Source organism: Salvia splendens, chromosome 19, assembly GCF_004379255.2.
Source record: "Salvia splendens isolate huo1 chromosome 19, SspV2, whole genome shotgun sequence".
NCBI lineage: Eukaryota > Viridiplantae > Streptophyta > Magnoliopsida > Lamiales > Lamiaceae > Salvia > Salvia splendens.
Genome location: NC_056050.1, coordinates 56,962 through 69,451, shown reverse-complemented (window position 1 = coordinate 69,451; position 12,490 = coordinate 56,962). Strand labels below are relative to the sequence as shown.

General features: G+C 41.6%; 1 protein-coding gene across 1 annotated transcript; it reads left to right on the top strand.

Annotated features, from left to right (window-relative positions):
- Window positions 1-1,911: 1,911 nt before the first annotated feature.
- On the top strand, window positions 1,912-5,448 carry LOC121780033 (eukaryotic translation initiation factor 2D-like). The gene is made up of 9 exons (XM_042177552.1): window positions 1,912-2,140; window positions 2,398-2,509; window positions 2,647-2,837; window positions 2,928-3,022; window positions 3,153-3,578; window positions 3,770-3,878; window positions 3,996-4,641; window positions 4,915-5,044; window positions 5,181-5,448. Exons 1-8 carry the CDS (start codon window positions 2,006-2,008, stop codon window positions 5,034-5,036), a joined length of 1,836 nt encoding a protein of 611 aa, XP_042033486.1. The 5' UTR covers window positions 1,912-2,005; the 3' UTR covers window positions 5,037-5,044; window positions 5,181-5,448.
- Window positions 5,449-12,490: the final 7,042 nt, after the last annotated feature.

Genomic DNA, 12,490 nt, shown 5'->3' with positions numbered 1-12,490 from the left:
GATAATACAGACGTACATTATATCAGCAATGCAGTCGACATGCCACAAACGCGTTGGACCCCTAATTGCCGCCCATCGAGACCGGAGCACACCAAATGCGCGCTCCACGTCCTTGCGCGCCGACTCCTGCCGTTTCGCAAAGTAGGCCTTCCTCTCATCTGAAGCGCATCTGATCGTCTTCACAAAGACGGGCCATCTAGGGTATATCCCATCCACCAAGTAGTAGCCCATATCATGCCGGTTGCCGTTGGCGACAAAACTGATGGCCTGACCGACGCCCTGGCACTGCTCGTTGAAAAGCGGCGACGAGTTGAGGACGTTGAGGTCGTTGTTCGACCCGGCTACCCCAAAATATGTATGCCAAATCCACAGCCGGTAATCAGATACGACCTCGAGGATCATCGTGGGATTCTTTCCCTTGTAGCCGGTCGTGTAGAACCCTTTCCAGGCAGCGGGGCAGTTTTTCCACTCCCAATGCATACAATCTATGCTTCCTAACATACTCGGGAACCCATGTTTCTCCCCGTGCATCTGCATCAGCTCCTGGCAGTCTTCGGGGGTAGGGCTTCGAAGGTACTGATCACGGAATATTTCAACCACGCCCTGGCAGAAATACTTCATACATTCAAGGGCAGTCGTCTCGCCGATGTGGAGGTACTCGTCCCACATGTCTGCCGCGCCTCCGTAGGCCAACTGCCTGATTGCCGCAGTGCACTTTTGAATAGGTGTGTGACCGGGTCTGCCAGTCGCATCGTGCCTGAAGCGGAAACACATATATCGACGCTCCAACGCGTCAACAATACGCATAAACAGGGCCCTGCTCATCCTAAAACGCCGCCTGAAAAGGTTGGCATTAAACCGCGGCTCCGGTGCGAAGTAGACTTCATATAGCCGCTGATGTGCAGCTACGTGATCCCGCTCAATCACTGCTCGGCGGTGGACAACGGGTCGAGGTACCGCCGGCTGCAAGGCCCTTTGTATCAGCCGATTTAGTTATTAGTTATTACTATAAAAAGTTAGTATTTATCACACACCTATCCAATAGTACTCTAAAATTCAAAATAAAGATACTCATTTTTGGGATTACACAATAATAAATCCATATAATAAATCCAAATCAATTTTAAATTTTATGAGTAAAAAGTAATTGCATAGAGAAGAGTATTATTTAAGTTTGAGTTAAGTGTAAATAGCTGGAGTTTAAATCAATTACGGTGAATAGCAGAAAAAGATACTCCCTCTATCCTTGAAAAGTACTATGAAGATTTGGTTTAACACGGATTTTAATGCATAATTGCAGCAAAAAATACTCTGTCGCCTTGGCGGCCCCCACACTCCGGCCTGACATCATGTGAGGGTGTTAGATCAGGGTACGCAGTAGCCCGTTAAAGGGGGATTTTAATGCATAATTGATAAAATAAGAAAGGGATAGAGAAAAAATAATTAAAATATTGTTAGTGGAGAATGAGTCTCAATTCATTAGAGAGTAGAGAGTTTCCAAAATTAGAAACTTCATACTTTTCAGGAACAGACTAAAAAGAAAAGTACTCCGTTCATATCCTTCGTTCCCTGTTAATTGAGTTATTTATCTATTTTAAAAAAGTTCCAACACAATTGAGTTAATTTTATAATTAAGTTATTTTTCTATTTCATATCTCTTACTTTATTCATCGTGCACTTAACACACTATTTTTAAACTCTGTATAAGAAAGGTAGTTCTTTTTCATAGACAGATGATTATTAGTTTTCAGTTACTATCCATAAATTTGTAGCTAATGTTAATTCATCATACTACTAGTTAATTTCAAGCAAATAGTGCCCCTACAACGGATGATATATGGCGTCATTAATATCACTAAATTATGCATTTAATAAATGAAATATGAGGGCGAACACTATAAAAGGAAAAGCCTAATAGCAGTCTGAACCCTTTCATCTCTGGGCTGAAAAGAATCGTAATCCGAAGCTCGAGGCAGCAATCGCTTTCAGATTGAAGTAGAAGAAAATGTTCAAGAAGGCAGTGGATGCCAAATCGCAGCAGCGGCTGTCGGGGGCCGACCGCAAAAAACTCAAACGCACTGTGAGAGAGCGATTTCCCGCTGTCTCCGATGCGGATATCGATCTTCTGCTTCCGCCCAAGGTCTTTCCTTTCCAACTTTTAATTCTATGTTTTTTTGTTTTCTGCCCTTCTTTCCAAGTTTCTCACCTCACTTCACCCGTTGATAATAGTTTTATACGTATATGTATTTTTTGTGCTATAGTACTATATAAGAGTCTCTCGTGAACTCTTTATTTTATGTTTGTATTCTGATTAGTTGGGAGTCTCATTGGTGAAGAAACAACCTTTTTAGGTATATATGATATCCTTGTTTTTGACATGATTAATTATTTTCTCAGGCAGAGATTGCGGTAGCAAAGTATCCCAACCGAATTCTTGTATATGGCCTAGAAGGTGACTGTCCCTTGTTTTTTGATGCCGATGGACGTGGCTCAGAAATATTCCCTACGGGTATTGAGAAGCTAATATCATACATGGATTGTGTTGTATACTTGTATATGCGCATAACTGCAGTTAGAGTTGTTTATCTCTGTTTTCCTATACTTGTGAACTAGTGTTACTGATTTTACTCATGTATTTGGCCGCAGTTTATGCTTTGTGGAAGGTTCCAGATCTTTTGCCTGCTTTCATGCTCAAAGGGGGTGAGGTTTCTAGATATGTGCTTGGTGGGGCTGACTTGATGTTTCCTGGCATATATATTCCCCCTGAAGGTCTTCCATCATTTTCTGCTGGTGAGCCATGGGCTGTCAAAGTTCCTGGAAATCCAGCTGCTATAGCTGTAAGTAATACAATGATGTATTTGGCCATATTAAAGTGCTTAATGTTTCTTTTCTAATATTCTAATACATCATGCATTTCCTATACTCAGGTAGGCAGTACTACCATGAATAGCACAGAGGCATTGAAGGCTGGCTTGCGTGGGAAGGCATTAAAAATATGTCATTACTACCGTGATACACTTTGGTAATAGCACCCTGGAATTACCTTTAATCGGTAGAACTTTCCATTAAATATAAATATATTGAGTGTGTTGCCTTTATAATAGTTACTCTCGTTCTTTTTCTTTGTTTGTGCATTTGGTGATTTCCTCCAGGGAGTTGGCTGAAAATTGTTGTATTCCAAATGCTGGATTTTTGGAAGATGTTGTGTTTGAAGACCCTGCTTTATATTCTGCTAGCCCGGCTTCTGAGTCATTTGAAGATAATTCCTCAGCTGGCCATATGACTGCTATGACCCATGAGAGTACAGAAGACGCTAGTCGGGCTGATGGAGCCGCTCCTATTTCTGATTCTGCTCCCGGTACTGATCACAATGTGGTCAATGAAGTTGGTGAACAAGTAAACAGTGCAATGGCAGATTTACAGGTAGCGGAAAATGCATCAGGCAGTGATTCTAATGTGGATGGCCAGCATCCATTGTCTGTTGAGGATGTAGATTCGCTATTGGACAAGTGCCTCTTGCAAGCCTTACATACAACCATCAAAGATAAAGATCTTCCTATGCTAGGAAGTATATTATGGTAAGGGGGAGAGAGATCCGTTTGTAGTTGTTTATAGTTGGAAGTAACTTAAATGAACGGGTTAAACATTTCATTCAATATTTTACCTGGAGATGTCCTTTGTGATATCTTGTCTAAGTGTTTCTGTTGCCTGCTTTTCATGCTCAATGTGTGATGTTTCATACTGGTCTTACTTATTTGTGCCGTTACAGGTCGAGTCATGTGCTACCATGCAGGCCTTCAGGTGTTACTTTGGACATCAAGAAGTCTTCTTACAAGAAGTTGTCCAAGTGGCTACAGTCGAAATCTACTGGTGGATTGGTCAGTCTTAGCCTATTTGCCTTTACTCTGTTAGTGTGTTGATGTTACTATTTCCTTGTGTTGATGCTACTAGGATTTGATTGCTTAAGAATGCATATTATGTATTTTGCATGGCAGATTTCTGTGAAAGAGGATAAGCATAAAAAAGAGGCAACTCTAGTCTCAGTTAACCGCAAGCACTTGGAATACACATCTTTCAAGCCAGAGAAAAAGAAAGTTGATAACAACGAACAATCTGCAAAAAACGTCAGTGGTGAAGGACAGTCAGAGAAAACTCTTGATGTTGTCGAGCTTTATAAGGCAAGCACACATGTGAACCCTATACTTGCTGCTGTTGGAGCAGCAACTGGGAAACTGTATACTGCTTCAGAAACTTCTCAAATTGTCTTTACTTACATAGAGAAGGAAAATCTCGTGAAACAAACAAACAAGGCCATTGTAGTTTTAGATGCAACTTTGTGTGATGCTTTGTTTAAGGGTGCTATCAAGAAGGGTACAACATATCCAACTGAAATTCATAAAAAAGATGTGGGACAAACCTTTATCAACCGAATGCAAGCTCATATTGGAGTGACAAGGGGAAATGATACGGTTGTGAGGAAAGGTGCACTGAAACCTATCCAGATAATTACAGAACGAAGACAAGGGAACAAAAAGGTTACCAAACTGTCTGGTCTGGAGTCCTTTTTGATAGATGCAGAGGCATTGGCTTCAGAGCTTCAGAAGAAGTTTGCTTGTAGTACAACAGTTTCAGAACTCCCCGGTATGGCTAGTACTAGCATGTCATATTCTCTCTGTGCTTGTTAGAATAAGAATTTTATTCTCTTACTTGTTACATGATGTGCTCAATATCTCATTTTGCTTCTTCAAATTTACATGCCCTTACACTCTTATCATGTGAGGGTGCTTGAGAAGATCTCATTTCCATCAGTGCTTTCATATTCTCTTCGTTCTTGTTCAAATTAGATTTTCATTTTGTGTAAAGAGGCCCTTTTGCTCTTTTGTTGAAATCTAATCAATTTTTAAATACAAATAGGTAAAAAGGGGCTCGAGGTTTTGGTCCAAGGTGGTGTCATTGATGATCTCGGAAGACTTCTTGTTGAACAATATGGCGTCCAAAAAAGATACATCGAGGTTCTTGACAAGACAAGAAGATAAGTACTAAGGTAAGTTCTTGTTTTTTTGTGGTTGGGCAGTTGAGGTTAAGCTCACTAGGCATTGTGACATTTCTCTTTAAATTGTAAGCTCATTACACGTTAAATTTTCTCTTAGCTGAGATGTGTTCACATTTTACTCCTTCAGGTGTAGTGGCATGTCCTTCAAGGCTTGAAGGAGCAGTGGTGATGTGATGGCATTTCTTGTATCAGATGACTTCTCTGTTATTTCAATAAGCACTTGTAGTCAGGATCCTATGTCTTGAATTTCAGAATGCAATATAGTACAGTACAAAACAGTTTTGTGTACAGTCACTAGAATTGTTGTTCTCAAGTCCAATTTTATTTGGTGGACATCGTAAAGGTGTTGTATTTTTGATCTTCTTATGAATACATTTATCAGTTGTGACAATAAATCTGAATCAGAATTCAGATGTTAATTCCTCGATCTCTCTTGCCTCTAACATACATTTGGAAGACCGGGCAAGGTTTAGGGTTTTTTTTATTTTTAAGGAGGATCAACGATGGTTCCCCATCTACCCCCAAAATGACTCGGACCCCGATCTAACGGTTAGAGGTGAAGCGTCTTACCATCGAACTGCGCTTCGTTGTCCCCTTGGGAACAAAAGAGTCAACTTGCTAGGCCCAAAGATGGGTAATGGCTAGTCAACTGTCACCCCCAAGGTTGGGTACAGACGAGTCAACTTGCCAGGCCCAAAGATGGGTAATGGCTAGTCAACTATCACCCCCAAGGGAAATTAATCCCAAGTTGCGCCTCCCAGGGGTCGAACTCGTGACCTCCAGGATGGACGCGGTATCCAGCGCCCTTTACCGCTAGGCCAAGGGGCTTGGATGGTTTAGGGTTTAGGGTTTCAGTTTTTTTTTTTAATTTTAAAAATTAACTCCTATATAAGAGAGGAAATTACAAATAAACTCCTATACTATAGATAGGAGAAAATTACAACTGATCTCAAGAGGGCTCGAACTCGGCACCTCATGCAATAATGTCTAAACTCTTTGCCGCTAGGACAAAGGCTCTGGACGGTTTAGGGGTTTTTTTTTTCAAACACCATCACGGCGGGGGGTTAGGCAGACCCCCAACCTGTCTATATCAAAACCAACATAGTATCATACATAGGCCAAGCCCAAAAGTGACTTGACCCAGCAAACAGAAGCATACCAAACTACTAACAAAAAACCTAGGATATCCCCACAGACCGGGTACTATCCATCTAAATGACGAAAGAGAAAACATAATAACAGCATGGGTGATGACCAAGTAATGACCAAGCCCAATGGAAATACAAAGGTGATAAATCGAAAACCAAAACCAAGTGTAGTAACAGTCATCCATCTCGATATCTGAATCTGAAGTTCGGATAGCCCAACTGGTCCATCCTCACAAGTGACTTCAAGTACCGAGGCGCTGTATATGCATCATAGTAAGTGATGGCAGGGGTCTGGACCCCCTTACCTGCAAGAAAATCTGCTGCCCGGTTACCCTCTCGGTGTATGTGAGAGAACCGAGCCTGCATCTGTGAGAGCAAGATGCGAATGCGAGCCATGTGATGTCTCACGTCGGCCGCTCCCCCGCGTCCTGAAGTGAACACTGTGACCACTACTGCTGCGTCCATCTCGACCCAAACCTGTGATGAGAACTCCATAGCCATCGTCAACCCGTGAAGAAGAGCTAAAAGCTCCGCCTCGAAGGCCGACGCAGCTACAAGGGGCGTGCAAAAGGCCCTCAAGAGAGAACCGTCTGAGCCACGAACCACTTCCCCACCACCAGCCTGTGCCGTCGAGGTAGAGAAGGCCCCATCTGTGTTCAGCTTCACCCAAGGATCATCGGGTGGATGCCAAAGCACACTCAAGGACCTCAGAACTCGCCGGGAGGAGGAACTGAAGGCATGAAGTCGACAGTCGGGGTGCAACCGCGCCAATGAAGGGGGACTAGCACACCCGCCGCCACAAGAATCCGCAAATGCCGAATCACCTGCCAAATAACATGGGAAGGACGAAAAGAAATGCCGCGGTGCTTGCACCTATTCCTCTCCGTCCAAATGAACCACTATAACAAGCAAGGAATGATAAAACTGATGTGCAAGGTGGGAGCCCTGTGAGAGGACCTTGATAAGGCTAATATCATGCATAGGTCTAGGGGAAAAATTCGTGAATTTACAGGGTCTAACACTTGTTTTAAGCCAGGTGTGTAGAAGGAATCCGCCAGGTCCAGGAAGAGAAGGCGGTAATCACACGCCCGAGGAAACTGGCGGATAAGTGAACAATGTGCGGAAAATTGCTTGACGGAGGAAACCTCGGAGTTGAAGGGTAGAATAGAGATTTCTACGAAGACTCTAGAAGGTTATGTCCGCGTCTATAAAAGGGAGAAGCATGCACGCTGGAGGGATCTTCTGGGTTGGAGGCCTGTAGCTTAGTTCACTTTTCACACACTTGGGTTCTTTTCGTGGGGAAATTCAGGGTCGCACTTGGGTTCACATCTAGCTTTCTCACATTTTCGATTTGGCTGTAACACCGTCCTTCTGTGGGGCGAAGAAACAATTTAATTTCCGCTTTCATACTTTGCTGATTTCGCCGAGCTTCGCTGTTCGAAGCTCGGACCTCTGTTTGTTTTTGCCGAATATTTTCTTATTCTAATGCAAGTTTGATTTTCTGTTACGTCTGTAATGTTGATTTTTGGAATTTTGGAGTTGGATTGTTCGAGTTGGATGCGTTTCGCAGTTGTTTTCTGAATTTATGCAGGTTTGTGGTTGGATTTGGGTGATCGGAGTATATTTGTGGATGAATCGGAAGGTTGAGTTCGCTGGTGTTGTGGAGTTGTTTGTGATTGTTTGAATTCGAAGTTGATCGGAGCAGATCTGTGAAAACCGGAGTTATGGAGTTGATTTTGTCTGTTGTTGGGTTCAGATCGCTTGGATCTGGAGTGGATTAAGCATCCGACGTGAATCTGAGCAAGCTTGATTTAATTTTATGCCTAGTTTACGTGTTTTCATTTCATTTCGCCTAGTTTACGTAGATCTGATGTATTTCCGGTTCATAGCAAGTTTCCAGCATTCAAATCTTTATATTCTGTTCGAATCTGGAAGTATACTCTGTTTTCTCCATTTGCGTGCTTGAATCGGTTAGGAAATTGCATGTCGTTGTTAGTTGGAGCATGAGTTTGTTATTTGCAGCTTTAGCCGTACTTGCTATATTTGGAGTCATGGTCCCCGCTGTTTTATTCTCCCTGTCTAGCCTTAATTAGTTAGTCGTTTACTCAATCTAGGAAGTAAAATGTGTCTCTCAGTACTGAAGTCTGATTCTATTACATTTTCTATGTCCTAGGTCTAGCATTTACATTTCGTGCCTAGGTCTAGAGGTAGTTAAAATTCTCAACCCTTTTGCGTGGCAGCAGCCGCTTGTTTCCAGAGTCTCTAAGCACTACTTCACGAATCCATCTTCGTGGGATCGACCCCGCTTCTCTATACTAATTTATAGTATTCGGGTTGAGGGATTTAAATTTTTTAAGGGGGGTCGAGTGTGTCCAACGACAAAAACACTTTGTGTTCTCTTGAGTTCCTGGACCTGGTGATCCAGTGGATTTAAGGAGCATGGCGTCTTGACCGAGCACTTGCATTAGTTTTCTCTGTGCACACTTGACTTACTGTCGTTGGCGAACAACAAAAGAGATCCTTTCAGACCTCCACCAAAAACCTAATCTAAGTGCAATATCAGTGCACGTGTGAATGTGTGTGCCAATATAGGGGAACCAGCCATCGAAGTAGTCCCAAACAGATCCCGCCAACGGACTCGACACAAACAAATGCTGAAAAGACTCAACTGAAAATGAAGAGACACAACACAGACACTTGGATGCGAGAGAGATACCGCGGGTCTGAACGCAACACTCAACAGGGACCCTCTGGAGTATGAGGCGCCAGATGAAGATAGAAATGGTCGGGGTCAGCCCAGCATTCCAAACCATGCGAAGTCCGAAATGTCTAGGGGACCGTGTCCGGATGAGCTCCCAAGCTGAGGCCGTCGAGAACTCGCCATCGCCAGTCAGGCTCCATCGCATCACATCCCGCCTGCCCACCTCAATCGGAAGATAGGAGTGAGCTTTCCACAGCTCAGTAGATATATCCAAACTATGAAAATCAATTCTCTAATCTAGACTATATTGAGACTTTTACATTATTTATCTTTTACTTATAACCATTTACTTCCCACTTTCATAATTTACTATATTACTCTTTTACTCGTCAACACATATTAATTTCCGTATCACCTTCCACATATTGTCATTTCTTAAGATATCATATATCATCATTCTTTTCTTGTATTACCACACATCACTTTATTACAACATCTATACGTTCACCGTGTTTTCCAGATAATATCTCATATCAATACTATCACATTGCACCATAATTCTTCATATACTTACTTACAAAATACATGTTTCCATATAATTCCTTAATTTATTCAATTAGCTAATTATTATTTATTCACACTTATTCTTATCTTATAAGCATATTACTTCCCATAATCTGTCATAAGTTCTATTTCCATATCCAAAGTCATTCAGTCATTTATAACTTTATGTCACATTCTTATCCACACACCAACGCAGACAAATCGCAAACGTTAACCCATTTCAAACACATATAACGATCACCAAAGTACTCATTTACCGAAATACATATAATCAGAAATAATATACAACCTATATCATAAACAATTTCATATCCATATACATATGCCTCTCTATTCCTTTTTATTATTCTGTGACGGATCAGGCCTAGTATCTGCCCGGGATTTCCAATAGGATTGACCCGAAGGTCCCAATATGATTGACCCGTAGGTCCCAATATGATTTGACCCGAAGGTCCCACTATGATTTGACCCGAAGGTCCCAATATGATTGACCCGAAGATCCCAATATGATTGACCCGTAGGTCCCAATATGATTTGACCCGAAGGTCCCACTGTGATTTGACCCGAAGGTCCCAATATGTCCACTGTGATTTCAGATCCAGGGCAAGACCGTCACAGATCCTCTTTAGTCGAATGATTCATATAATTCCAATATCATATGCAAAACATATCAATTTCATCAATCACATATCCATATCTTATCCTACCAAATAATTCGAATATAACATATAAAACATATCTGTTGCACCAATCACATTTCCATATCGTATTCCACCATCAATATAAAATAACGCATAACCATATTTAGTTCACACCATATAACCCAAATATTCACCACAATCAACATATAGCAATCAACCACATAATATATGTAAAATTAAAAGTGTGATTCATACACACTTTAACACATATTATCACATTTCACACCATATTATTTCTATCATCGTCATATAATTATATTTATACCATTTCTTTGTAGAACTTTCATATGAGGTTTATAAATATCATAATAATTCCATTTGTGTCTTCTAAAGACATATATACAATTATCACATAGAATAACACATTATTATACATTTAGGTCACATAATTCAAACCAGAGAAGTAAAGTTCATAGTAAGGATATCCTACCTCTTAGGCTTATGAACATAAGCATATTTCACCTTGATATTTCTCTACCTTTTAGGTTCACTCCTTTGTCTCCAAAACGCACTAGGTTCCTTCACCTCATTAGATGAATATTCTAGCCAGACGGGTGTGGGTGACTCATCTTCCCGCTCTTTGGTTCTTAATCCACTAATCATTTAACTATCCTTCAAATTTTCCTTGTTTCTTCCCTTCGATTCTTTCTCCTTTTTTCCCTTAAAAGCTCTCTAACCCTTCCCCTCTATATGTTTTTCGCTATCTTCACCCTCTACCCCCTTTCCATGAGATATTATAAGATAGGCTTTTATTTCTCTTTCCTCGCTTAGCCGACTTATGAGATTTACGGAGATAACTACACGTAGCATTTATACTACTCTTTTACATTTTCCATGCATACTTTATTAAATAAAACTGCCAGAATTTGTGAACAGTAATGTACTATATAATTAATATGCTAAATAATTTACACCAATCTCATACACATGCATAATATTCTTACGCCATTATATATATATACAAGATATCACATTATATATGTCACTATACATTACCATGTGTTCATATTTAAATATTATAACTTTATTTAACTTTATCTATAATTTGGACAGCTACGTATATTACAAGTACTATATACACTTCCAACTTTATCTTTAAAACTAAAAAAAAATATTCATATCAAATATATATTATTTTAATTTACTATTAACTCACAATATATGAAAAGTTAACTTCTACATATGCACTTGATACCTCTATAATATCTTTTATTTACAAATGACTAAAAAAATTTATAAAATAATGTAAGTTCGGGTTAGGGATGTTACATAATGAGACCATGAACCTGACCCCTAATGTCCGTGAGACGATGCCATATAGGACTATCATGCACAGAGTAAGGAGAAATGAAAGCACGACCAGCATGAAAACAATACTTGCGCATGGTGAACTGCGCCCATAAAGAATCCTGCGCTAGAAATCTCCACCAGAGCTTGATGCTGAAAGCTTTGACTAGCTCACGAAAACGACGGATGCCAAGGCCTCCCTCATACAACGGCAAGCAAATCTTCTTCTTCCAGCTAACCCAGTGAATCTTCCTCTGCTCCCCGACCTTGCCCCAAAAGAACCTGGCCAAGATCTGCTCCAAGTCCCTAATCCAGTACTCAAACGGCTTTAGAACCTGGAAGATGTGAAGGGGGATAGTGACAAGGGTGCTCTTGATCAAAGCAAGACGACCTCCAAGAGAGAGATGTCTGTGGGACCAGCTGTGAATCCGGTCCACCATCTTCTGTCGGATATCTAAAAGGTAGTCGGCCTTCAGCCCTCCCTTATAGATAGGCACTCCTAGGTAAGTGAACGGGAGGAATCCCTGCTGGAATCCACTCACCTCTGCCACCTCGGCCGCCCAAGAGTCGAACTTCTGAAAGAGATAGAAGTGACTCTTTCCCTTGTTCACCATCTGACCCGACACTGCAGAATAGTGCTCAAGACAATGAACCAGTCTCTCCACGGACTGTCTGTGCGCCCTAACAAAGATGACAATGTCATCGGCATAAGACAGATAGGGTATGACCGGCGCGCGTCGAGCACATCTGTACGCCATATCAGGATGTGTCTCTACCAGCCTGTCCAAGCTCCTCAACAGATAGTCTGCTGCGAGCACAAACAAAGACGGCGATAACGGATCTCCCTGGCGAAGTCCCCGCGTCGAGTGGAAGAAACCTGCCGAAGCCCCGTTCACCAGCACGAAGAGATACATCGCCTGACCATACTCACCCACCCCGGCGGGAAACCCATCCTCTCAAGCACCATGAGAAGAAAAGGCCACTGCACTCGATCATAGGCCTTCGCCATATCTAGCTTGAGGGCCAGATTAGGGGA

Bases quoted from the DNA above. Each gene is read 5' to 3' on its own strand.
- LOC121780033 (XM_042177552.1), top strand. From the start codon at position 2,006: ATGTTCAAGAAGGCAGTGGATGCCAAATCGCAGCAGCGGCTGTCGGGG. The intron at 3,023-3,152 runs GTAATAGCACCC...GATTTCCTCCAG, and splicing joins TACTACCGTGATACACTTTG to GGAGTTGGCTGAAAATTGTT. The intron at 4,642-4,914 runs GTATGGCTAGTA...AAATACAAATAG, and splicing joins AACAGTTTCAGAACTCCCCG to GTAAAAAGGGGCTCGAGGTT.